Source organism: Ictidomys tridecemlineatus, chromosome Y, assembly GCF_052094955.1.
Source record: "Ictidomys tridecemlineatus isolate mIctTri1 chromosome Y, mIctTri1.hap1, whole genome shotgun sequence".
Lineage (NCBI taxonomy): Eukaryota > Metazoa > Chordata > Mammalia > Rodentia > Sciuridae > Ictidomys > Ictidomys tridecemlineatus.
This window is the reverse complement of record NC_135494.1, coordinates 17,340,400-17,368,215: the sequence shown is the minus strand read 5'-3', so window position 1 is coordinate 17,368,215 and position 27,816 is coordinate 17,340,400. Positions and strand designations below refer to the sequence as shown.

Genomic DNA, 27,816 nt, shown 5'->3' with positions numbered 1-27,816 from the left:
GGATCTCCTTTAGGACCCTGACATGTCTTGGGGAGAAAGGAAATAAGATCTGGGAACAATCTCAGCCCGCGGTCTCTGCTTACAGAGAAGTGAGGGGTGCTGGATGGCGGAGGTGCAGGAAGCGCATCTAGGAAAACAGTAGCTCAGGGCGAGTGAGCGCGTCCTGAATAATAGACAAAGGTGCCCAGCTGACAACAGAAAGCACATCTGGTCGGGCTACTGCTTCTGTAAGCAGTTCTCCTCATCTGCACCTCCCAGTATTCCACTGCTCATAAATTCCTTGCTGCCTCTAGAGTTGCACAAGCCAAGAAGATGGGCCTGTTGCTTTACCTTTCTGGCAGCAAAGGCAGGTCCTACCAGATGCCCGACAAGAGTGTCTGCGAGCTCCTGAACATGGGGGAGGCTGCAAGGCCCAGCTGTCTGCCAGTGCTGGCCAAGAAAAGGATACTGGAAAAGGTCCAGCCCAGTGGAGATGAGTGTCCCTGCAGAGGAACCCAAGCGGATGGAATGTGATTGAGGAACAAAATGCCATCCAGGAGGCAGTGGAGGAAGGGGTTCTAGTAGACTCCCACTGCCAGCAGTTCCAGCCCCAGCACAGCGTACCTGAGTGTGTCCACCTCCTCTCTGCAGAACGGGAAGCTCGACTCAGCAGAGCTCAGCTGGGACTTCAGCATCTTCAGCTCCATCTCCAGCTGCGAGAAAACACAGGGCCAAGGGTCAGCAGGTGCAGGGGGCTCTGCAGGCCTACAGACAGCACAGAGCCTAGAACCTTGCCTGGCCCCAGAGGTCCCAAAAGCACCATTCAAAGGTTCCCCAGACCCAATCCCCTCCTCCTGCTAGGGAACATAGGACGGGGGGCTGTTTTCCTGGGAATCCCAGCAGCCTGAATCTGCAAGGCCACCAGCATGCTACCTCTTGCAAAAATCACCCTTTCCCTTCCTTAACACTTCTGTCTGCAGATTAGCCATGGAGTCACAGTCATTCTGGGAATAATGTGGAGAGACACCAAAATCTCTGGGGCAAAAAGGGACACAGTAACTGGAAAGAACATATTCTAAATTTGCCACTGCTTTGAATGAACAGTCACAGTATTTTCTTTCTTTTGCTACTTCAGATTCCTCTATAGAATACAGAAGCTGAAGGCCTCCTCCAGGAGGAAAGTGAACTGTAATAACACTTGGACACATCAGGGTGGGAGGGTTAGGGAGTGGTGGATATGAGGAGTCCCAGTAATTTCAGGCTTGAGAATGGGTACTGTCAATGGCCAGCCACTGGCCAGGGACCTCAGGAGCCAGAGGACATGCACTCAGAGCTAACCTCCTCTCTCCACCCAGACATGGGCTAGCTAAGGAGGCCCCAGGATTCCAAGGAGCAGCCTAGAAGGAGCCCGAAACTGTGCCGCAGCTGCAGCTCAGAGGCTGTCTGCTAACAAAGTCTGGCCACTCCTCAGTGCAGCTCTCAGGTGCCCTTACCCTTCTCATCCTTGCCAGATGTGGTCCCTTGACCTTGGACTTCTCAGCCTCCAGAAACGTAGGTGGCAGAAATAACTGTTTATTATAAATTATTGTCCTCTGGTGTTCTGTGATAGCAGCTACCGATGGACCAAGACAATGTATTTCAACTTGCCAATGACATTCACTCCTAGCATGCTGACACTAACATGCACTAACATGTCTCCTCTGTGAGGTGTGCACTTGTGCAAGGCCTTGTGCAAACCACAGTTGTTACCAACACAGTTGCTCACTACCAAAGAGCCCTCCCCCTTCCTCTATACTCGGGCCGTCCATATACCTTGCAGGTGCCTATCCTGAGAATCTGGTAGAAGTTTCCCTGAAACTGGCTCCGCCTGATGCATCTTCCATTTCTCTTTGTTGGGAGAGGGCAGCAAGACAACCGGAGCTATTTCGTGCCAACTTTGCTCTTTAATAAGTGGCCTGTTTAGAATTTTCTTTTCTGGGTTCAGAATTGATGAGAAACTTTCTAGGAAAATATTATCTATTCCAGATGTTTGTGTTTATTTAAAAGGACTTGCAATATGGTTCATAATTCTTTCCACAGAAGTCATGTAGAAACCATATTCTTTTTAGGGTTATTTTTTACTTGTCACTTACCTTACTATAGAGGTTTGACATATGCAGAGAGGTCTAAGCCATGGGTGCAAGCTGGGAATATTCTGTGTAGGGTGTGGGGGCCCCACCTGGCCACATAGAGTCCTCAGCACCGGAAGCTTTCTAAGCCTTCCCCAGCCAGAAGCTTGAACATAATTAGTCCTGCTTCTTATTTTGGGTGGTGATGCTATTACATTTTACTCGAGTTGTGAATAATTCATCTATTTTATTGGCTTCATTTCAAGTAACAGGCACCTGGACTCTTATTATTTCTACTACTTCTTGCTCTGCTGTTAACCACTGCTTTGACCATTAGATTCCTAACTTTTGTCTTACTGGGGTTTTCTTTTACTGCATCTCTGACTTCTGCAGCTGGAGGTTAGTCCATGTATATTCATGATTTCTTGTCCCATGGTATAAATATTTAAACCATGAATTTAGATGTTTCCACTGGCTCTGATGAGGACTGCTTTCAATACAATTGTTTTCTAGATTTTACGCACTTTTGAATTGCATTTCTTCTTTGAACCAAGAATTAAGACAGAATGTTTTGTTCTGTTTGTCTTTGTTTTGTTTTTGAATTTCCAAGCAATAGGAGCCTTTTCTTTTTCTAGTTTTGTTTGTGACTTCAAATTTCGTCACATCACCATTAGAAGAGGTTTTATTTGAATTTACAAAGGTTTATAAAGTTTATAAAGCTTCTCTTTATTACCCAATGTGTGATTAATCTATGGACATTTTCTACGAACACTCTTTAAAGAATGTGTCCTCTAACTCTGGGGACTGGGGACTCACAATACAACTTGCTATGTCACAGACAAGAAGGTAAACTCACTTGCTGCTCACATCCTCAACCGTCTCTCCCTGCCCCTCTGCACATGTCAGTTTCCTGAACAGTGGCGCTGTTCTCTGGCACACTGATATCCATCCTGTATTCTACACTGCTTTATGGCTGGAATTTAGACTTGAACATGACCAAAACGACAACCCCTGCTTCTGTGTTTAGGACTAACAGATGGCCCCACAACCCACATGTTTCAGCCTCTTGGTTTTGCTTTGTAATTCATCAGGAAGTCTTTTCCTTTTAATAGAAGAGTTTAACCCACCTATATTTTGATATATGTGTGTCTATTTCTGTGTATGTTCTTGTACTTCCTGTCTTATAAAAACTGTATCCCTCCGTGGCATTCTAATCTTATTTACTGTTTTATGTGTTAAGTTTTGATACTCAGAACAGTTTGTATTTTTCTTACTGGTTGCTCTTATAGCAGAGGCTCTCTGGTACTGTGCCTATACCGCCCCGTGTTAGGCTGTGCTCATCACATGTCCTGTGCAGTGTCTGTCTGGCCCATCTCTTGTTCACCTCTGTGGTGTCTGTCACTGTTAATTTCATGACTGAGCCAGATGTGCCCAGGTGAAACCTCACATCCTAGTGTGTCTCTGAGGCCACGGGGTGGATCAGCATTGGAATCAGTGGACTCAGAAGACTGTCCTCCCTGACACTGACATGAGCATCAGCATCCAACCCCCCAAAGGCCGAACAGAACCAAGAAAAGGTGAGGCTCTCTTTTTCTGCCTCCCAGTTTAAGCTGGGACATCTCAGCCTCGTGGACCAGGCCTTCAAACCTGGATTGAGTTCCACCACTAGTTTTTCTAAGTTTCTAGTTTTTAGATGCCGACTACAGGACTTCCTAGCTTCCGTATCACATGAGCCAATCCCTCATAACCAATCAAACCACTAGTCTCTCCAGGCAGACAAATGAATCGACAGGTTTTGTTCCTCTGGAAACCACTAACACCCAGTTAAACACACTTCAACAACTCAATGCTCTCCTTAGGGTATGTCTTCAATTTCAGCTACTAATGATAAGAAACCCATTTCTCCCTTCCTCTCCTATCTCAATACTTTCTACTAAATATCCAAGCCCTTTGACACCAGAACGTGTAACAGGTACACTGCTACTATTCTCTTAACTCCGTGCAGCTCTTGTGGCGGGTTTCCCGGGGGTACTACCTTCCTGTGCACCTCCAGTCTGTCCTCTTTCCTGCCTTCCTGCCCCTCTCCTGTTCAAGGCCCTCAGGTCCATGGCCTTCTCCTCTGGCTTTGGGGGCACTCACACTCTACTGGATCATGAGCTTTTACTTCTTGGCAAAATGTGTTTATACAATCACATGTTCGAAGTCTACTTCTTTTTCTGTGACTTTTCCTGCTTCTCTCCTTCTGTCTCATAAATGGGCATCCAGATTTTCACTGCTCATCATGCAAGATAACTTTTATCACATCCAGTTTAGCATGAGGTCACACTGGAGAGGGGCTGGGGCCATTTTCTTTTCTTTAATCCAACCTGTTGATTGTGTTGTGAATTCAATCAAGAGCCACTACTTGTCTCCAGCAAGAAGGGGAAGCTGTGAACTCTCATCAGAGCGACCACTACTCTTCTCTGCTCAGGCACAGGGTGCAGGGGCCCCTCACACAGCTCCCTGCTATCTTGGGAGCCACACAGGGCCAAGGGACCCACTTCACCAAGGCCTGTTCTTGCCTCTCATGAGGTCCTGTCCAGCAAGGTGAGCGTCATTTAGCCTCTTAAGCTCTTTTCCTGAGCGCCGTGCCCTGGCGGCTCCCTGTGCCCATACCTACATGCTGCTACGTGTTCCTCTACTCGGGGCCACCTGTCTCTGCTTAGGGTGTGGACTTAGCTCTGTTCTTATTTTGTTGTTTTGGTTTTCATTCTTCTTACTTTTGAATGATTTCCGGAAATGGAGTGATTTATGTTCAACACCAACATGGAGCCCTTTAATTTTAATCTGTAACTTAGACTCATAACTAACACACGCTCAGCTCTGTTCTTCTCACTGGGCCAATTCTCTTCCCCCTGAGCCTATACCAGAAAACCTCCCCAGCCCTGTCAGGCAATCCATCTCCTCACACACCCACAGGCCCGCCCTGCCCACGCCGCCATGCTGGCTCACAACTCTATCACCCTCCTCCAGTCCCGCGGTGCGAGACAGTGGCCATCAAGATACACCCAGGGCTCAGGTTTGCAGCTGCAGCCCACTCCTCCGTCCAGCCTCAGGGTGAACTGGGACACCAGCTCCTCCCAGAAGCCTGATGCCCAGACACACTGTCTAGCTCCCGTTGTCGCTTCTGCCAGACAGAGTACACATGCAGGGAGTTGAGCCAGCACTGGAAGAGAGGACCTAGACTCAACACACTAGCCACCCCATTTAAGAAACAATCTAAACCTACCAGTTTTTAAAAGGGAGGCAATGTGTGTAAAGATACTGAGATGAGACCTGAGGAGGGTTCCCAGTGACCCAGCAAACAGCTCTCAGCGTTAACTACCTGCCATCGGCCATGGGGCTTTGCTGGCTGTGCAGCCAGGGCCACGCTAAGGAAGCCCTGAGATGCCCCGTATCCTCCTCCTTGTCCTTTTATCACTAAGGTTCAGCAACAATCTGAGGGCTCCACAGGGCAGGCCCAGAAGAGGCTATAACCAAGCCAGCTGGATTCTCAAACCTGGGCAGGTGGGTGCAGGGTAAACACAAGGTCCTTGGGGTCGCTCTCACAGATTGCACCCCACTCGCCACCTGTGGATGAGACCACCTGTCTTCGAGGTTTCAATGCCAAGTGGGAAACCCTAGACTACAGGCCCTGAGTCAGGGCACAGGCTCGAGCAGGGGATAGACAACAGATGAACCTGCCCTGCCCCATATGGCGACCCAGGCCTTCTTCCCCCATCCAACACATGCTCTTACACTCACTGTCTAGAGCTCTCACACTCATACAGTCAAACTCATAGATGCTGAGTGTGGCCACGGCCTGTCTTTCTTCCTCTCTGGGCCCCAGTACATTGCACATGAGGCTTCTCAGGTCCCAGGGGACCTGCCCTCACTCTGAAGGCCAGCCTACACCAAGAGAGCATCCATTACCAGCTTTCTTTCAGACACACCAAGCTAATCCACGCTGCTATTACTTGGCCAAAACGAAGGACAGAAAAAATTGAAAATGCATTAATATTTCAGGTTGCAACTACCTATTTATTTCATACTTCACTGAGAAAAACTTGTGTTTAGAGTCGGTTTAAAAGAAGAGTGAACACAAGGACTAATTGGATTGTGCCTTCTGAGAGACTCTGCCAAATGCCTTAGAACCAAACAGCCCCACACTGAAGCTCTCCTCCCTGCCAAAGACCCCAAAGAAGCGATATTCTTAGGTTTTTAACAGGCTGGGCCTGAGCACAGGCCACCAGGTGAGCATGGACACAGTAGGCAGGGCACAGGGGCAGGGGCTCACTGCCTGCCATGGCCAAAGAGCAATTTGTGCACATTACCCTGAATGTCTCCTGTTCCACTCAAATTTAATCTCCTAAAGAGAGGGCTTGTGCTGCCCAACTGCAATCTCTGAGGCTAATATACAAATTGATATTCCTTTCTCTGACAGGCTCTTCTAGATTAAGAGGCATGATTCCCAACAGTGCCTGGTCCAAATGAATCACGGGCCCGTGGAAAAGAGCTGGCAATTGCAGCCCTGGGGCAGTGACCAATGTGGTAGCAGCAAGTCCCTCAGTAAGTTGGGCTCAAGCACCTTGGGGACTACACCAGGGGCTACGTCGTGCTGAAAGCTCTGACTCAGGAGCAGGAGTTGACCCAGGTTGGCTGGCAGGGGAGAGGGAGGCTGACCAGGCTTTGAAACCAGGCACCCATGTGCTCCACCACTAGGGCTCCTCACCCACCACTATGTCCCTGCCAGCAGCCACACAGGATACAGGTCTTCAGGACCCGCTGAAGGAACATGCCCGTCCCCAGGGAGAGCTCAGCGAGCCTAGACAGGCTGTTCTGAAAATGACAGAAAAAGTGAAGTCACGGAGAAATGGAGACCTGGCCCACCATTCACCCAGATGCAAATTACAGAGAACTTTCTGGGCTTCTGCTTTGTCTATTCCCTAAAACGGGCCCAAGAGTCTTATCACAGGGCTGCTTATGGAAGAAGTCAGACAGCAAGTTGAAGAGGCCAGCAAACGAACCTATCTGCCAAACACCCTGGAGGACAGGGGCTAGCAGAAGACCACTTATTCCTGTTTCTCCCCTCTCTTCACTTTGCACCAAGTTCATATGTTGTTTGCCAAAACATAAGTAAACACGAAACATACACATTCCCAGCATGGGCAGAACCTAACAGCACACACACTACCACGAAGGCTGCAGCATGGATACACTCGGGTGGCCCATGGAGTTGCACATGGCGTGCCTCCTATGCTGCTTCCCAGCAGCAGAATACCATGAGGAAACTCCTCGAGCTGTGTCTGGGGGATGATGGGCTCCTGGAGCCAGTTCACCACCTTGCCTCTCTGCCTCCAGCGTGGACAGATGTAACTGGGGGTGGGTAGCCTCATAATCATGGCCTATTCTGTGGTTTCTGACCACGCTGCAGGGAGGGGCCATTAGCAGGGTCCCTTGTCTCCCCTGGGCACCTGTTTCATAAACCGGGATGAAGCAAAGGTATCCCTCTGCTATGGCCCCCCCTAGCCACCAAGTCATTTAGCCTGCTCATTAATCTCCACCAAAAACTGGTAATAAAGCAATGGTGGAGCTGCAGAATGGTGGCCCAGGTAAGCAGGAGCACAGGTGGAAAGCATGGGTTGTGGCCCTGCAGAGACCGCCACATCAGAGCACAGCAAGCCAGGACATGATGACCTGTCATCTTGTGGTGCCCCAGCCCAGGCACAGTGCAGACACCTGCACCACATAGCACCACAGCCCAGAAAGCCTGTGCATTCATGGTTTGCCGACCTTGACCTTCCTCTTCCCCATGAGTGGCAGGGAAAACAGAAGTGGGTCAGACCCGAATGGGATTGCAGGGCTAACCAGTAGCATTGATACTTTTCCAAACACTGAATAACATTAATTTGGACTAATTACGTTGACCCAAGTGCTATATAAACCCCTTGACTAGCACATGCAAGCAGCAACTACTTTAGGGTCCCCTCTCACTCTTTGGAAGTTCTGTTTCTACTCAGACTTGAATAAATCCTACTCTTATCTGCACTCATCCTCATCAGTGGATTTCATTCTTCAAATATGTGAGACAAGAACTCATAAAGAAATTGGTGGTGAGCTGCTGAGGTCTGCTGTAACACTGGAGGGCAGAGCCCACCATTTAAGAACTGCAACCCATTTCTCAGCTACAGAGGCCCTCAGCTTATGCAGACCCCACCCACCCTAGCAGAAGCGAAGAATCTAGTTTCATCCCAAACTCTGGTTTCAACTGATAGCTTCTGTTTGGGCAAGAATGGGCCTGGGTGTGTGCAGGGCAACAGCGACAAGTGCTGCCTCTTGAGCTCCTCTTGGGTCTACCAAGAGCCAGGTCTTGGGGGACCCAGACCCCGCCACATTATGCTATGTCTTGTCAGGCTAGGGGCCCTATTCAGGAAGCCTCAGTAGAGGTGGCAGGACTCTGGCTCTAGTTTCAGACACAAGATCCCAGGCTTACAGTTGACATCAAACCCGAAACTGAAGGTGTTGCCACTTGTATGTATCACCTAGACCATGGTCAGACAGCTTCTGCAGGAAAGGGCCTATGGATTCCACCTTGCAGACTACATGGTCTCTGCTCATGCAGTGCACAAGCTGCTAGTGAACCAGTACAGCTAAGTTCCAAGAAAATTTTACTTACAGAAATTGCATCAGGCTGGGTTTGGCCTGTGGGCCAAAGTCTGCTCACTCCTGACCCAGACCAAACCATTACCATATGGATGAGAAAAATGTCAATCAGGACAATGGCCAAAAAGCTGAAGAGCACAGTTTGTGGAAATAGCTGGAATGACAGCACTCAGCACTTACCCAGCCTGCTCCACACGGCAGCCTTCCTAACAACCCTAAACCTGCATGCGCTGACACAGGGGCTCACAGGACAGCGCTTCACTCAGACAAGAAAGGGTCTCCACTGGCACTTCCAAGCAGTCCACCCGTAATGCACTGGACATACCTGAGGAAGGAAGACCTTTCTTGCACTAAGCACAACTTTTGAACGTCCTGCCAACATTCACACTGGTGCCAAAGCTATTTATAATTATCTGAGACTAGCCCGAGAAACATCGCCTTTGGTAAAAATCACAAAATATGTTCTTGTGCACTGTTAGTATCAGCACATTCTTCAGAGCAGCAGCTGTAGTCGTGCTGAGGAAGTACCAGTTCTTTTTGTTCAGAACTCAGCCACGAGCTACTCATCACTGCAGAAACCTGTGTGGATGGCAGGAGGTGCAAGTGTCGGCAGCTCCCGCAGAACCCACTCAGCCAGCAGTCCTGAGAGTGGCTGCAGTGCAGTGGCCCCACAGGCGCAGGGGACGTTGCCATGAATCCTGGTGACCTTGTGCCCAAGTCCATACACTGACACACACAGTACATATAGATCACTCTCCTCTTTACTCACACTTAGGACCAGTACAGATGTTGCTACCCCTAATACTGCAGGTGCAGGAGGCAAGGAAGGGGACATTACAACTTACTCATTCTCAAGGGGGATGCTGGGGCCAACAGGATCGAGGGATACCCTGCCAGGCCAAGTCACACACAAGAACAAGTCATAGAGAAGATGGAGATCCACATGTCAGAGTTTTCCAGTCCAACTAGACTACTCCATGGAAAAAGAAACTCAGCGCTTGCCTGGTACTAGGTTTGATCCTCAGCACCACATAAAAATAAATAAATTAAATAAAGGCATGCTATCCAACTACAAATTTTTATTTATTTATTTTAAATAAAGGGCTGGGCTGGGCAACTGGGCAGAAAAGGCATTTGACAAAATCCAATGCATTTTGAAGATAAAAGTACTCAATGAGTAGGAATAGAAAGGAACTTCCATAACATGTTAAAGGACAAAGATGAGCACACATGGCTAACAGCATATTTAATGATGAAAAACTGACTGATAGTTTTCTCTTGAGATCAGGATCAAGAAAAGGATGTTCATTTTTACCATGGTTATGCAGCACTGTTCTGAAATCCAGTTAGGGTCACTGGCAAAAAAAAAAAAAAAAGGCATTCAAACTGTAAAAACTACTTATAGATAACATTAATCTCACATGTTAAAAAAAAAAACAAAAAAAACCTCTAAAATTAAATCTATTAGAACTAATAAATGAATTTAGCAAAACTGTAAAATACAAGATTAACATAAAAAAATCCAGAGGCATTTCTATGGACTAGCAATGAACAAATCAAAAGGGAAATTAAGAAAACAATTCCATTTTTAATATTACCAAAGAGAATAAAATACAAGTATGTTTAAGTAAGAGGGTGAAAGACTTGTAATGCTATGAACTATAAAACATTGCTGAAAGGAATTAAAAGAAAACCTCAATATAAGTAAAGACTTTCTGTGCTCATGCTCACAGGTTAGAACACTATTACTGTTAAGACAGTAAGATTCCCCAAAGTTACATACAGATTCAATGCAACCCCAGTCAAAATCCCAAATGAAAACTTTTTTTTTTCCAGAAATTGGGGGGGGACACTTATCCTAAAATTCATGTGGAACTGCAAGAGACCCTCAATAGCCAAGACAATCTTAAAGGAAAGAACATAAAGTTGACAGATTTTCCCCAACTTAGTACAAAGCTACAGTGATTAAAACAATCCGGCAATAGAATAAGGAAAGATAAACAGAACAGAACTGAGTCCCAAAATAAACCTAAATACCTATGATCGATCACTTGATTTTGTTTTGTTTTGGTTTTTTGGTACCAGAATGTTTTAGTCAGCTTTTTCACTGCTGTTGACTAAAGGATCTGACCAGAACAACTATAGAGGAGGAAAAGTTTATTTGAGGGCTCACAGTTTCAGAGGTCTTAGTCCACAGAAGGCCAGCTCCATTCCTCATGGCTGGAGGTGAGGCTAAACATCATGGCGGGAGAGGGTGGTACAGGGAAGGAACTCCCATCACGGTGATCAAGAAGCAGAGAAAGACTCCACTCTCCAGATATGAAATATATACCCTGTAGCCATATCCCAACTCCCACCTCCTCCAGCCACACCTACCACTTCAATTAATCCCTATAGGTGAATCAAATCACTGATGAGGTTAAGACTCCTACCATCCAACCATTTCTCCTCTGAACCTTCTTGCATTGTCTCACATGTGAGTTTTAGGGGGACACCTCAGACCTAAACCATAACACAGAAATTGAATCAAGGGGTACTTAACTACTGAACCATATCCCCAGCCTTTTTTATATTTTGAGACAAGGTCTGACTAAGTTGCTAAGGCCCTCACTAAGTTGCTGAGGCTGGCCTTGAACTTGCGATCTTCATGCCTCAGGCTCCTGAGTCGCTGGGATTACAGGCATACACCACTGTGCCTGACTCAGTTGCTTTTTAACAAGGATGCCAAGACCACTGAACAGGGAAAGAAGAGTCTCTTCACAAATGGTTTTGAGGCTACTGAACATCCACATACAAAGAATCAAGTTAGATCCCCTACCTCACACCATATTAAAAAATTAACTCAAAATGGATTAAAACCTATATGTAAAAGGTAAAATTACAAAACTCTTTAGAAGGAAACATAGGAGTAAATCCTCCTAACTTTGGATCAGGCAATGACTTATTAAGATATGGCACTGAAAAAAAATGATAAAATAAGACTTCATCAAAACTAAAACTTTCTGTATAACCAAAGCATTTTATCAAGAGAATAAAAAGACACATTACAGATAGGGATCAGGTATTTGAAAATCATAACCCTGACAAAGATTTAGTATTCAGAATGTACAAAGAACTCCTGCAACTCATCAACAAAAAGATGGCCCAGTTTAAAAATGGGCAATGGAGCCGGGCATGGAGGCACACGCTGACCACCAGGGAGGTGCAAATCAAAGCCATAAGATACCACTTCACACCCACTAGGATGGCTCCAATCTGAAAACAAACAAACAAAAAAACAAACCATAAAATGAGTGTTAGTTCTCTCACTCCTGATATGGTACTTTCTGTCTTCCCACTTTCTTTCCTGATTGCTTTGGCTAAGGGTTTATCAATTTGGTTGATCTTACAGACCAGATTTTGAATCTGATTTACACAATCCAAAGGTACATGCAAATAAGATGAAAACAACTGAATTTCAGGTAGGACAACTGCAGTTTTTCTAGGAGAGGAGTAGAGAGTGGGGCCAAGGCCAGGACAGTCCAGATACCCAAAGCAGGAAACAGCTAACACTTTAAGGTGGAGCTTTCCAAGCAGATGGCATAAAACCCAGACTGCAGCAGAACCAGGAATGGACTCCTGTGAGAGCTGCCCACACCAGCACAGAGCCCAGGAGCCTCCCTAGGTCATGATAGCCCAGTGCCCTAAACCTGCCTGGTGCTCCTGTCCATAGGTCCCTCCTCTCTGCGCAGGCCTAGCCTGCCAGCTGTGCCCTTAGCCCCAAAGCTTCATGGAACTTTAATGCTAATAGTGCTCATGGCTGCCTCCCCCACATGGCAAAATCTTTAAATAGAGACTGTGTATTCCAGTTTAATTTGAGAGGATGCATGGTTTGATCCCAGAGGCCTTACCTAATTCCACAAAGTAATAACCAGTGGAAAAGCTGGGCAACTTGCTCCCCCACACTCAACAGCAATTCTAATTAACGTGACCACTGCTGGGCACCAGAGGCAGCATTGCTCTTCCATGTGCACACACCCATGCAGTGTCACATGAACTTGCGATCTTCGTGACTCAGCCTCCTGAGTCGCTGGGATTATAGGCATGCACCACTGTGCCTGACTCAGTTGCTTTTTAACAAGGATGCCAAGACCATTGAATAGGGAACTCGACGACATATGTGAGTCTTCATCTGTGATAAATACCACTGGAGTGTTGGCGACACCGAGTGCTGGGTCTTAGAAGGCCCTGAGGCCACAACGGGCTCCCTAGGGCACAATCTGGGAAGAAATGGCTCATGTCTCCAAGAGGTGATTTTGAGATCAGGATGGGAACCTTGCCCAGAGGCCACCATCCTGCTCTACGTCCAGCCCATCACCAGGAGGGTCTCTGGAGAGGCTTCTGCTTCTTGGTAAGGTGAGGGAGGGATCTTAAATTAAGCCCTCGCTACCATTTCCATTCCAGCTTGGAGGGAGACATGGGCTACAAGAGGCTGTATAGCCAGTGACAGCTCACACAGACACCACCAGCTAAGCACAGCCAGTCCCTGAGCTGGGAAATAACTGCTTGTCAGAAAAAGAAGCCCCGCTAGAACCCAATAGTTTCCACCCGGGACAGCCAGCTCGTTGCTCTGAAGTGGTCCTTGGTGCCACCCTAGGGAGGAGGCCTCTGCAGAGCAGAGTGACTAAGCTCCAAAGGGATGGATAGTGCTGTACTGTCAGCGTTGGAAGGTCTGGGGTAGGTACATGGCCACTGACAGATAAGTCCTGAGCCAACTGTGCCTCTGCTCTAGGGCAGCAGAAGGCAGAGCCGTCGAGACTTGGAGGAAGCCAGTACTGAGAGGTGAAACAGAATAAAATCAACAGCAGTGCATGTCTAGAAGCAGTGCTACCTGGCACATGGAGGAGTGCCAACAGGCTTTAAGGGGGTTCCTGCCACCCCATCCGCCCTCGAAGAACAATGGCTCCAGGGCCTGATGAGTGAAGTCGGTGCACATGTGCTTCCACTGACTCTGATGCTTGACCAGAATCAATGAGGTGCCTCCTCCCTAGAACAGCAGGTAAGAAGCGAGGGTCTGCAGCTAACTTCCTGCCTGCTGGATGCAGGACAATGAAATCTACCTAGGAGAAGCAACTGAACATGAAAGCCCCTATGGAAAGGAGCTTCCCCACCAAGCAGTTGCTCTAATCCGGAGGCTCCATGTCCTTGGAAGACCTTGCATGCATAGGTTACCCTGGCAAGGGCTCTCTGGAGCTTAGTGGCAGTTGACACAGGCATCCACATGGCCCCATGCTCCCTGGTTGGAGGGAAAGCCCAGGTGCACAAGGATCAAGCAACACTGGGACTGCGGAGCAGTGTGGAGGGCAAGACGTGCCCGGGAGGAGCTGCTGGCAGGGCTCAGGAACGAAGGCAAGTGACTCTGGAAAAGCTGGCAGGGCAGGCTCTTCAGAGAAAGGAGAACTGCTCCTGCACCAGGCAGGGTCACCTGCCCTCTTCGAGACACTCCACCCCAAGAGGGAGCTCAGGACAGTGAGTGAGGGGCCTGGGGGCTTGGGCAGCATAGCAGAGAAGTGCTGAAGGCTGACACAGCATGAAACTGGTAGCTGGAAAAGAGATGAGCAGAGAGCGCCACCAAAGGTGCCCAGAGTTGAAATCACAAAGCACTGAGTACCTAGAACTAGGATGAGGGCAAGACCCGCCCCTTGGTGGAATTACTCCCAGCTTTCTAAAGATAAATTAACCAATTCTTCTTTTTGTGATTATAGACTAAATCTTTTTACCTTTTGTCTGGTAGAATCCACAGGGGTTCTTTCTGCTAAAGCATACACCTTCTCCTCCTCTCTCCTCTCCCTCCCCTAAGCCCAGCAGGGGTTATAAACAAGCAACCTGCCAGCAAAAGGAACTACAAACACCTGGGAGTGCATCTGCCAAGGGACACACACCAGAAGTACACCTAACAGAGGGGCAAGAACCTCCAGGTGGAGGGAAGGACAGAGAGGCCAACATGGGGAAGAAGCACATGAGGTGTCCATACTGCAAAGACCTCATGGGAGTCAGCCCATGGGTTACACAATTCCAACAGGGTTTCTAGGAACCCTGGGAAGCTGACTCTGAAGTTCACTTGAAAGAGAAACCATGAGGATGCCTAGGGCGATTCTGCAAAAGAAAACCACAGAAAGGTCTCACAGAATAGACACCACACACAGCATAGGGCTCTGCCACTCAGAATCTATGTCCTGGCAGCAGGGCTCCTTCCACAAGGGAACTCTTCTTCTACTTTTCTGAAGGTGAGTGGGGATCCACCTACCTTCTATGGCTAAGGCCCAGAAATTAAGCCACTGGAAACTTATTTTCTGGGCTAAGGTAACAACTTCAGACTACTGTTTCTAAAGTGCACCCTTGCAAGGTGACAGGGTCTTGGACCTTTGCTGACCTGATGGGAAGAGACAGAGGTGCATGGACAACCTGCTCCTAAATGTCCACATCTAATCAGTCAGCTGCTGGCCTGGCCCTGGCCCGTGCTCGGAGGCTGAGTTCTACTAGATCCCCCATTTCTGTGGAGCTCACAGGACACTTGGAAATGGCACCTCATGGCTGCAGTACAGGGTTACCAGGGTTTGGAGGCAACTGGGACTGAGATCCAGCAGGCTATCTCCTAACTATGTAAACATGGGCACATCACAGTCCTCACTGAGCCTGTTCCCTCCTCGGAATAATTGGAACCACAATTTGACCAACTTACGGGTTTGCCAGGAGGGTCATGGTAAAATAAGCCACACAGAGCACTGAGTATGTGACTGGAACAAAATGTGCAGCAGCAAACACTGGCTACCCTAAGATCACTGTGCCTAGGAAAATGCGATGGTGAGATGATGGTGGTGGTGATGACAATCATGTCCCACAAAGGCAGTATGAAAAAAGGGTGTCTGCATCAAAAAAATTGTGCACCATGATCAAGTAGGATTCATCTCTGGGATGCAAGGATGGTTCAATATATGGAAATCAATAAATGTTATTCACCACATCAATAGACTTAAAGATAAGAACCATATGATCATCTCGATAGATGCAGAGAAAGCATTCGACAAAGTACAGCATCCCTTTATGTTCAAAACATTAGAAAAACTAGGGAGAACAGGAACTTACCTTGACATTGTAAAAGCTGTCTATGCTAAGCCTCAGGCTAGCATCATTCTGAATGGAGAAAAGTTGAAGGCATTCCCTCTAAAATCTGGAACAAGACAGGGATGCCCTCTCTCACCACTTCTATTTAATTTAGTCCTTGAAATACTAGCCAGAGCAATTAGACAGACAAAAGAGATTAAAGGCATAAAAATAGGAAAAGAAGAACTTAAATTACCACTATTTGCGGATGACATGATTCTATACCTAGAAGACCCAAAAGGGTCTACAGAGAAACTACTAGAACTCAGGGATGGGGATGTGGCTCAAGCGGTAGCGCGCTCGCCTGGAATGCATGCGGCCCGGGTTAGATCCTCAGCACCACATACAAACAAAGATGTTGTGTCTGCCGAGAACTAAAAAAATAAATAAATATTAAAAATTCTCTCTCTCTCTCTCCTCTCACTCTATCTTTTTAAAAAAAAATTTAAAAAAAGAAACTACTAGAACTAATAAATGAATTCAGCAAAGTGGCAGGATATAAAATCAACACGCATAAATCAAAGGCATTTCTGTATATCAGCGACAAAACTTCTGAAACGGAAATGAGGAAAAACACTCCATTCACAATACCCTCAAAAAAAATAAAATAGTTGGGAATCAACCTAACAAAAGAGGTGAAAGATTTATACAATGAAAACTACAGAACCCTAAAGAGAGAAGTAGAAGAAGATCTTAGAAGATGGAAAAATATACCCTGTTCATGGATAGGCAGAACTAACATTATCAAAATGGCGATATTACCAAAAGTTCTCTATAGGTTTAATGCAATGCCAATCAAAATCCCAATGACATTTCTTGTAGAAATAGATAAAGCAATCATGAAATTCATATGGAAAAATAAAAGACCCAGAATAGCAAAAGCAATTCTAAGCAGGAGTGTGAATCAGGCGGTATAGCGATATCAGATTTCAAACTATATTACAGAGTAATAGACAAAAACAGCATGGTACTGGTACCAAAACAGGCGGGTGGACCAATGGTATAGAATAGAGGACACAGAGACTAATCCACAAAGTTACAACTATCTTATATTTGATAAAGGGGCTAAAAGCATGCAATGGAGGAAGGATAGCATCTTCAACAAATGGTGTTGGGAAAACTGGAAATCCATATGCAACAAAATGAAACTGAATCCCTTTCTCTCGCCATGCACAAAAGTTAACTCAAAATGGATCAAGGACCTTGACATCAAATCAGAGACTCTGCGTCTGATAGAAGAAAAAGTTGGCTCTGATCTACATATTGTGGGGTCGGGCTCCAAATTCCTTAATAGGACACCCATAGCACAAGAGTTAATAACAAGAATCAACAAATGGGACTTACTTAAACTAAAAAGTTTTTTCTCAGCAAGAGAAACAATAAGAGAGGTAAATAGGGAGCCTACATCCTGGGAACAAATTTTTACTCCTCACACTTCAGATAGAGCCCTAATATCCAGAGTATACAAAGAACTCAAAAAATTAGACAATAAGACAACAAATAACCCAATCAACAAATGGGCCAAGGACCTGAACAGACAGACACTTCTCAGAGGAGGATATACAATCAATCAACAAGTACATGAAAAAATGCTCACCATCTCTAGCAGTCAGAGAAATGCAAATCAAAACCACCCTAAGATACCATTTCACTCCAGTAAGACTGGCAGCCACTATGAAGTCAAACAACAAGTGCTGGCGAGGATGTGGAGAAAAGGGTACACTTGTACATTGCTGATTGGACTGCAAATTGGTGCGGCCAATTTGGAAAGCAGTATGGAGATTCATGGGAAAGCTGGGAATGGAACCACCATTTCACCCTGCTATTGCCCTTCTCGGACTATTCCCTGAAGATCTTAAAAGAGCATGCTACAGGGATACTGCCACATTGATGTTCATAGCAGCACAATTCACAATAGCTAGACTGTGGAACCAACCCAGATACTCTTCAATAGATGAATGGATAAAAAAAAATGTGGCATTTATACACCATGGAACATCATGCAGCACTAAAAAATGACAAAATCATGGAATTTGCAGGAAAATGGATGGCACTAGAGCAGATTATGCTTAGTGAAGCTAGTCAATCCCTAAAAAACAAATACCAAATGTCTTCTTTGATATAATGAGAGCAACTATGAACAGAGCAGGGAGGAAGAGCAGGAAGAAAAGACTAACATTAAACAGAGACATGAGATGGGAGGGAAAGGGAGAGAAAAGGGAAATTGCATGGAAATGAAGGGAGACCCTCGTTGCTATATAAAATTACATATAAGAGGTTGTGAGGGGAATGGGAAAATAAACAAGGAGAGAAATGAATTACAGTAGATGGGGTAGAGAGAGAATACGTGAGGGAAGGGGAGGGGGGATAGTAGGGGATAGGAAAGGTAGCAGAATACAATAATTACTAATAGGGCATTATGTAAAATTGTGGATGTGTAACCGACGTGATTCTGCAATCTGCATTTGGGGTAAAATTGGGAGTTCATAACCCACTTCAATCTAATGTATGAAATATGATATGTCAAGAGCTTTGTAATGTTGTGAACAACCAATTAAAAAAAAAAGAGCATGTCTGCATGAAGGGAGGGACTAGCAGGGAAGAGGGATGGCGAAGTACATCTTCACCTGAAGGGACAACTGGGCTCTGCAACACTGAGCACATTCCAGGAGAAGGGACAGCACGAGAAGTGTGAGAAGAGGGCTACTCAGAGCAGGCAAGGGGCTGGGGGTCAGCGCAAGAGGGAGTGTGTATGGGTACGCCCTTGCCAGGTGGCAAGGACTAGGTGAAGACACAGGCTGGCCACACTCAAGATGAGAACATGCCAGACTGCTTGTCTACGTCCCAAATCCACGTGCTAAAATCTCACCCAGGGCGGTAGTCTCAGGAGGAACCTCTGGGAGATGATAAGATCCTGAAGGGTGACCAGTGCCCTCAAGGAAGGGGCCCAGGAGCTTGATCACCCCTCTCAACATACTAAGCAACAGCGAGAACCAGGGAGGAGCTTCACCAGACACTTAACCTTGGATATCCAGCCTCCAAAACTGCCAGCCTTATATTTCTTTAAGCCACCCAATGTGTGGCATTTTTGTTATAGCAGGGAGACAGTCCTGAGACACAGTCACAGCCTCCCTGAACCTTCAGAGTGAGATCCAGAAGAGGCACTTGGTAAATACTGCATCAGGTAAGTTTAGCCTGAATGCAAGAGGTGCTTAAAGGGAACCTGTTGTCTGCCTCAGTCTGTAAAAGTCCTCCCTCGCACCGAGGAGCCTTGACATGTATGCCAGAAATAAGACTAAAGGCAGAAGTCAGACTAATGGGCACAGGAAGAGAGCCCTGTGCCAGCTCCATGGCGCCCAATGAGGACCAGGCTACGGTCACCCCCAGCAATGCTGCACTAAGAGGCCTGGGTCTTTTCAAACGCACACATTCAGGCAGATTTGCCAGACATCCAAGGAACTTCCTCTCCCTCCAATTTGGGGACGAGGCAGTGAACGTTCAGGGAGCTACAACATGTATAATAGGAAAAATGAGAAATTATCCCCCATTTGTGCATGATATATCAAAGTGCATAAATGCATTCTACTGTCATGTATAACTAATTAAACAAACAACAATTAAAAATAAAATAAAGCTAAGAATAAAATGAAAACAACGATTCTATGTCATACTTAAAAAAATAAAAATTAAAATAAATAGAAACTCAGCAAGCAAAGTGCCTGCCTGTGGCCACACTGCAGGGAGGGCTGCTCCTGTGTGCACGTGAGAGGCTCTAGGTGTGAAACGGGCACTCCGAGGATGGGAGGGAGGCCAGTGGAAGGAGGCCAGAGACTCAGACTTCAAACCTTTCTCCAGACTCACTTGGGACACACTTTGTGTGGCATAAAGTGAACTGGCTGCCCAAACCAGGGGACAGCCCTTAGCCTTCAGTGTCACCCATCCATCCTGCAGTCAGTTCTCCTCTAGAGCTCACCAACATCAATTTTCTCCAGCCTGGTGCCCAGTCACAAGCAGGACCTTCGCATAGAGTAACTGCTCTGCCAGTCTCCCTACCAGGAAGGGCTCACAGTTACTGGCTGGGCGGTGGGGGCCGAGCTGGCAGGTTGTGACAAGAGCAGAATCGTGATGGACAGGTAACAGTCACAAACACTGAAGAACCAGCTTGCTTCTGGTCCAAGATCCAACCTGGCATCAGCACCAAGGAGGACAGTGTACCAGCAAGGCCACCTAGGATGAGTCCAGCTCTTCCTTGCACATAACAAGAAGCCTGAGGCTCCAAGAAACCAAGTGGACTCCAGAGACGGCACACTCCTGCACATGAGGGCCCGATGCCCGGGGCCTTCACACAAGACACAGGGCTGCCTTACTGGAGGTCCCAGACATGGGACCCTCTGTAGAACACTCTCTACCCAGGGCAAGCAGCCTCCGTACATGAAGGTGACTGTGGAGGGAGCAGACTAGGGTGACGGGAGGGCTGGTTGAGCCCTGGCTCTGCTGCAGCCACAGCACTTTCCTGGGACAGACTCACCTACCTCAGAGCTCTTGTGGGAGTGAGGAGTGAGGAGTAGGAGCCAAAGAAGAACCCCACTGGGGGAGACTGGAAACTGAGAGAAACAGATGCTTATTTACATCAAGCTGTGAGGGGTGTCATGCCTCTTAAACCAGAAAATAAACTCTCAATCCTTACTCTCTCAAGTATATAAAATATTTGAGGACTTTTTATAGTTGTGATGAAAACTTTCATCTCTTCAGCCACCACTAGCCATATCTAATTAGGATGAGGTGTGTTAGTGACAGGACTGTGGCCCAGGACTTCTTTCCTTGTGATATTAATTGCACTTAAAGAAAAAAGCATGAACTGTACTTATGTTCACTAATTAGTATGGTTTGCTGGTTAATAATGGGAAGTCAAACTGCCTTTTTCTTGTCATCTGCAATTAGCTAGAGATGTTTAAAGTTCTCCTTTTCCTCCTGGCAGATGCGCTGAGAGAGGGGCTGCAGACATGGAGGTAGGGCTGCCTCCCCCAGCAGCCTTGGACACCTTGCGTAAGGAGTTCTCCAGATGGGCCACCTGACCCCACTGTTGAGGGCCCAAGGTGCCAGATAGTACCCCAAAAGCCATCTCTGCCATAGGGAATGGGGGCCTTAGAGGCAGAGCTGGTGGCACAGTGAACTCTGGCTGCCTTTATCCATGCCCATCTCTGGATGAAGAGCTGGTCCTGTGGGTATGGCAGCAGCACTCTGGTATGTATTCTACTTCAAATTCCAGGAGTGAGGGGTTCTGGTTTAGCCAGGGGAATGAGACCTGGAGTCCACTCTGCAGAGCCCATGGCTGTGGCCTCAGACCCAAGGCAAGCAGGATGGAAGGGGTGGCCTTGAGGTCGATAGCTCTGTCCCCCTGCCCCACTGTGGTTCCCATGGCCCCTCTGCTCTGGACTTTTCTCCCCAGAGGAGGAGGAGCCAGCCAGAGATGTCAGCCTCATCCCCTGGGAGCCAGCACAGAAGAGACCACAAGTCAGAACAAAAGAACAAGGCTGGGAACACAAGCTAAATCCACAAAAGGAGCAGAGCAAGCCAGCAGCAAAGGGACCCGGGAGCGCAGGAAGTGGGAGGGTGGAGAGAGCATCCCACATGGCCTCGCTGAGAGGCGCCTAGAGAGGAAGGGCACAGAATGTCCTGTTGGGATCACCCAGGCAGCCTGGGCAATCTGGGGCCACCTGCTACACGGGGCTACTAAAATAATTAAAACTGAAAAGTCAATTTGAGTTTCAGTAGGACTAGCCATAGTAACACTCATGACCAGAGACTCCCCTAACAGCTGGCACAAATAAAGCACGTTCCCATGGAGAATAGCCCCACAGGATGGGGCTGCCTAGCCTGGGGTCTGTGGCTCAGGGGAAACCACCTAGCAGGCTCAGTGAGGACAGACAGTTCCTGCTGGAGAGGAGCCTGGGGCCAGTCACACAGCCCACAGGAAACAGTGGCAGAGTCAGGATCTGAACACAGATGGCCAGGCCCTGGGTTTCTCCCCTGCCTCCCCGCCCAGCCTCCCCAAGGGCAGCATGAGGGCTGACTTAGCAGCAGATACCCCTTGGCCCCAGGTGCGCTGGTGGGAAGGTCAGAGGTAAGAGCAGATGCTGTTCCCCTGGCCCCCAGGCACTGCTATGTCTTATTTTCCTTTTAACTAGAAAGAAGGAGAGAGAAGTAAAATAAACAAGAAGAAACAAGCTGAGGTCTGGGCAGTCAGAGGCAGAGAGAAAAACCTGCGGTCAACATTCATCTGAAGGAAACCCACATGAGGAACCTGTACCCTGTCCACCTGCACCCCAGGGACATGCCCGGTGCAAGGTGCAGAGCCTGCTCATGGAGGAGACCTGCAGCACCTGTGCCACAGGGGCTGCCCATGCCCACTCTGGCCTAAGGGCCCAAGAAGCTTCTATCTTCTCACCTCCCTGAGAAGAGACCCAGGGTTAGCAGTTTCTCCAAAGCCACATGGAAACAGGGGAGGGCAGGGGTCAGGGTTAAGGCACTCCTGCTCCTGAGGAAAAATAGAGGGTCCAAATTCAAGGGCAGCAGTGAGTGACCAGCCAGCTGCTTAGTCATAAAGCCACAGGCCTGGCATGTGCTTAGCACAACTCATTTCTAATTCCTCTTGGCCTCGTGCACATTATGAAAACAAGGCCCTTGGGCTCATTTCAATTCAGGTCAACACCAAGGAAACCATGCATGTTGACACACAGAACATCAGGGTCTCCCTGGGGCTCAGTAAATGGATGCACCAGTCCTCAAGGAACACCCGGCCCCTACCTCAACCCTGGCTTCCTCAAAGTCAACGCAAAACAGGCCCTTGTTGAACTGCCTGGAGGACTCAGTTATTGAGGACAAAGTGTGGAATGTCCACAGGCCAAAGAAGAGGGGGTAGAGCTGCCCACCATGATGCTGAAACCTGGCAGCCAGAGTTCGGAGGATGCCGCAGACTATGAACTGCAGTGCAGCAGCAGCCAGAGTGGATGCGGGAGGTTTCAGAAGAGGTGGTAAGAATGATGCTCCTGACACTGAGCTGTGCTGCGGCCTGCCACCTGCCTCCTCACTGGCACCCAGATGTGGTTGGCCTGCAGCCCCACCCTGGCCCTCCTGGAAGGCTGCCTCAGCACAGCAGCGTGCTACTGCACCATCCACCATGAGGGCAAGGAGTCCTCCCAGGACCCCTTGCTGTCCCTCTACAGTTGACCTCCTGAGGCTTCAGGGCTGTTACCTAAGTGCTGCTATCCACATTCACTTCCGAAAAACCAGCCCTACCTGCCCTGGATGGCGCTTCTGGGGATCTCCAAGGGACAGCCTTCTCCCCTCATGGCTTCTCCTGATAGGGTCTGGGAAGGAGCCTCTCTCCCAGGAAACACTTCCTTCTCCAGGACTTGAAACAAAAGTGCCCCCTCGGAGCCCTGGCTCACAGCTTCTGCCTGGATACGAGGCCAGGATGCAGGAGTGCCCAGAAACAGGCTCCGCTCTGGTTCCCTCCAGCTTCACACTTGCTCCAGGATAGAAACACCACCCAGGGCACAGGACTCCACTTAAACCTGGCGCAGGTCCTCAGGTTCTCTACAGCACCTGTGCCATTTTCCCTACAGCGAAGCCAGCCCTGCTTTCCATGGCCCTCCACCATCATCCTATCACCATCCTAATCCCCTGCCCCTCGGCCCTGGCCCCCTCTCCCTTTCCCTGCAGTCCTGTCTTCACTAGCAGCTCAGATCTTGCTGTTTATTCTCTGCGCAGTCACAGTTGGAACCCTCCACTGTGAGCCAGGAGGGCAGGAGCCTGTGCTGCTGGCTGCTGCATCCCCAGAGAAGCCAAGACTGTCCTTTAGTACTTGCTGAGTGGACAGCGAACATGCCAAGACTCCGCACAGCTTCCCACAGGCGTCTCCGCTCTGCTCAGCCCCATATCTGGGCTTCTGCCCAGCAGGGACTCAACCAGACCTCTCTGGGGCCAACCCCACCTGTGCTGCTAGGGCCAGCAGGAGCCCAGCCCCCACTGCATCTCCTCATGGCTCACCTGAGCATCTCTGGCATCACGCGTCCTTCAGCGCCTGCTGCACATGTGGGGCAGTGGGAGCTACCCAGCAGAGGCCAGCAGTCTGCTACTGGCACAACTGGAACTCACTTTCCATCACACCACTCTTCCATTCTCCACACCATTTCCAAAGACAGGGAAGGACGCATGCCTGCAGGACAAGCCCTGACAGGGATAGGACTCTAGACCCAGGATCAAAGCAGTAAATTGTGGGCGGCCCTTTGCCACACAGTGACAGCTGAGCACCATTTCAGGACTCACCATGTCAGCTCTCTGTTTCTGGCCTCCCAGTTCCTCCAGAGCCTGCGTCAACTGGGCCTGCAAAATAAGACCAGGATGGTCAGAGGCTGTGTGTGAGCACTCCCTCCCAGGGCTGCAGCAAGGACCCTCTCCCACCTTCACTGCAGCCTCCTCTCCCTGCTGGGCCAGCAGGGCTGGGAGTTGGGCAGCAGGCAGCAGACCAGGTCAGCCAGGGTTGATTGCCCCTGCAGACAGGACAGGATTCTTGTTTGATGAATGTAACCGAGTGAATAGTCTGGTAACATGACACCCAAAATCTGTCCCAAACCCTGCTGCTGGGTTATGCATGGAGATAGGAGACACTTGGCATGGGGTGCTCAGTGCCCTCAGTTGATGGAGGAAACCATCCACCTCCCTCTGGCACATGCACATTCTAGAGAAACTGACTGATGTAGCTGTGCTGATAGGCTACATGCCACACAAACCTAAAACTCCAGATAGCCTGTTCTGAGTGGGCCATGGAAAGGCCAAGCAAAGAAGCAGGGAGTTCTTGACCAGATGAGCCAAGGGTGGCTGTACTGGGCCTGAGCTGTACTCCTCTTGACCAAGAGCCTATGAGCACGAAGGCACCATGTCTGCCGTAGCTGTGGGGCTGACATCACCAGCTCCGACTCCAGCCAAGACCAGCATCCCTGAGGCTGCCTAGAACCTGCTGAAGCAATCTAGCAACGAGAAGCTGTCTATGTGAGGCCCAGCAGCAGTTCCTGAGGCCACCTGGGAAGAAGCACAGACTAATCCCAGAGTGGCAGCACAGGGACCCAGCCCTATGGGCATGGTTGGCCTCCAGAGACACACGTGGCCTCTTCACTGGCCATGTCCTCAGGTCAGGGTAAGATCACATAGTGAGAATAGATCACAGCCCCCACAGGCACTGTCCAGGCTGCCTCTAGTGGACAGGAAGCAACACATGGAGAAAGGGAGGATGCCGGCAAGGGAACATCCCCTGCCCTAAAGCTAACAGCATGGGCTCTGTCTCTAAAGCCACCATAAAGTGACTCGACCACATACAACTATGGTCATCTTCACAGAGCCAGGGAGAAAGCCCACCCCAGAAAGGCAGACTCCTTGTGCTGGAAGTTCTGCAAAAGGCTAAAAGGCTAGAGGAACCATCCCTCCAATTTGACTCCTGGGTAGCCACCTTCAGGAGGTAGCACCAACTGGACCTCCTCCTCGAGAGGCACCTGCAGACAGGGAGGGCAGCCGAGCACCTATGGAGGCTCCCAGCATGGCGACTCCTGACTGCTGTTAGCCACGTCTTCACAATCCTGGCAAAGAAGGAAAACTGAAGCCTAGAAGCCAAATCCCACCGCAAGCCTGATCAGTGGTCAGTGACCAGGGCAGGGGAGCTGGGGGCCAAAGTCCCGGGGCCTGTTCTCGGTGCACAACTCTTCCACTCTGCCCAGAGGAGGAGGCTGCTGTTTCTTGGGCAAGGGAAGCACAGCAGATGCTGACACCCCCACCACACTCCAAACATCTACAAAGCAATACAAAAACATAAGCTATGCGACAAAAAAGCGGGCAAGATGCACACTTCCCAGAACAGGAAACATATGACGGCGTGCACTGGAAGGCAATTAACATGGGCAGTAATGAGGAAAATGTAAATCAGGACCAACAAGGAGACACAAAAACTGCAAAATTCAGAACTCCTAGTTACAATACTAGAAGTGGAAAGGACGTAAGTCAATGGAGTCTTGTCTGTGGACATGGGGAAGGAAAACTATTGGGAAAACAATTTGGTCTTAAAGTTTAAATCTGCATAACCTATAAGTCAGTAATTCCACCCAAATATATATTCAAAGCAACTATTACACATGCTTTGACCACCCTACCTCTGTCCACTGGCCACTGAAAGATGGTGAGCAGCAGCTGCCTTTTCTGACTACAGTGCCCGCATCTGAGAGACAAACAGTGCCTGCTCAAGTACCAGCATCAGCAGGAACCCAGAAAGCTCCCCCAAATCAACAGACATGTCCCATCGATTACTACCAACTCCAGACAGAGCTGTGCCTCGGTAGGACAGTCAACCAGAACCAGACATCTGTGAATGTGCTATGTACATATGTGATGAGCACTGGGCGATATGTCACATCTTGTGGCTCAGTCAAGCACTTCTGGCAAAGAGGCCTCCTGAGCATGTGGCCTGGGCAAGCAGCAGGGTGAAAGGCACCTACTGGGGGGAAGAAAACATGGGCCCAACCAGGCCCTGTCTGCTCCACAGTGGAGGCCCTGTCACTCAGCTTGTCCACATCTGGATAGTGACTAGATCCTTCCTAAGGTCCTGAATCTCGTTCACCTGAGGCACTTGAACAACAGGTTCAAGACCATCACCCCAACAGCCCTGTAGGGTCTGTGCAATAAGGACCCTCTCACCTTAGACAGACATATAGCAGCAGTCACCAGGAAAGGGCAGACAGGGGAGGCTCTTCTCCCCAAGCTCATGTGCAGTAACTTTAGCAATGCTGTTCCTGATGTGGTGGGGAGTCAGCAGAGACAGTGGGAGCTGGGCTCAGCTCCACAGTATCTCCTCCATGCTCTTAGGGGCATCAGTGTGCCTTCTTCTTGCTGCCTCTGCAATGACCTCAGGAAATGAAGCTGGCCACACAGTCCATCTGCTGCTGCCTTCTCCTTAAAACTTCCTGCTAGGACCAGGCTGCCTTCTAAGCAGAAAAACCCCACCAAGGTATCTTGCCCACCAGCTGTTCCCTGAATGCCACAGCTGATGTGCACATCTGAGCCAGTGGCCTGGTGTTGATGGCCATCGGTTATGTTCATTCCACTCAAGCTGAGAAAGCTTCTGCTCTGCCCAAGATATCACCACCATGAAGAAAGCTAGACCTGACCTTAAGGCTGCAACTGACAGGGAGGCTGAGGCCCTAGAGTGGGGTGCTGGAGTCCCCACGGCAGCCCCTGTTTATTCTCTGGAGAGGTGAAGAGCTATCTCAGGGACAACTGACAAGGCAGGTCTCAGTATGAAGGTGTTGTCTTCAGGGACCGTGTGGCAAAGGTGGCACATTGCCAGTACAGCATCCACTGCAGGAACACACATAGCCATGATGGGGTGCTGTGTGTGCTCGGACACGAGCCCTAGACACACGCATCATTTGTGACACGTGGATGCTGTGCCAGGACCTCAACAGGGCTATTTTTATCCTCACTCAAGTGTGAAGTGGCTCCTGATGATCTCGCACCCCTGCTAGCACGCAGCAGGCCCAGGACGTGGCAAGAGAACCTGCAGGAGGACGCAAGCTGGGACAGGACACCTCAAAGCCCTGATGGGGGCTGGCAACAGCTTCTGTCCAATCACAAGATGGCTGGCTGGAAGGACCCTGAGAGCAGAGTAAGCCCCACGTAGAGGCTGTAGCCCATGCAGGTAGATCTCCCCAAGGTCACAGTTAACACAGGAGGGGCTTGATGAAACTCAAGCCACAGGCCGCCCACTTTCCTGGTCTAGCTGACACAGACCTATGACAAAATGTGACAAGCTAGCCATCCTGAGAGATCTTTCTAGGCCATAGAATCAGGTCTCGTTTGA

General features: G+C 48.8%; 1 protein-coding gene across 1 annotated transcript in view; it reads right to left on the bottom strand.

Annotated features, from left to right (window-relative positions):
* The window catches only part of LOC144371882 (mitotic spindle assembly checkpoint protein MAD1-like), a 238,895-nt gene that overhangs the window by 16,553 nt on the left and 194,526 nt on the right, over positions 1 to 27,816 (bottom strand). Inside the window, 3 exon segments of the mRNA XM_078035192.1 lie at positions 449 to 482; positions 604 to 692; positions 24,243 to 24,299. Coding sequence (XP_077891318.1) covers positions 449 to 482; positions 604 to 692; positions 24,243 to 24,299 — 180 coding nt within the window.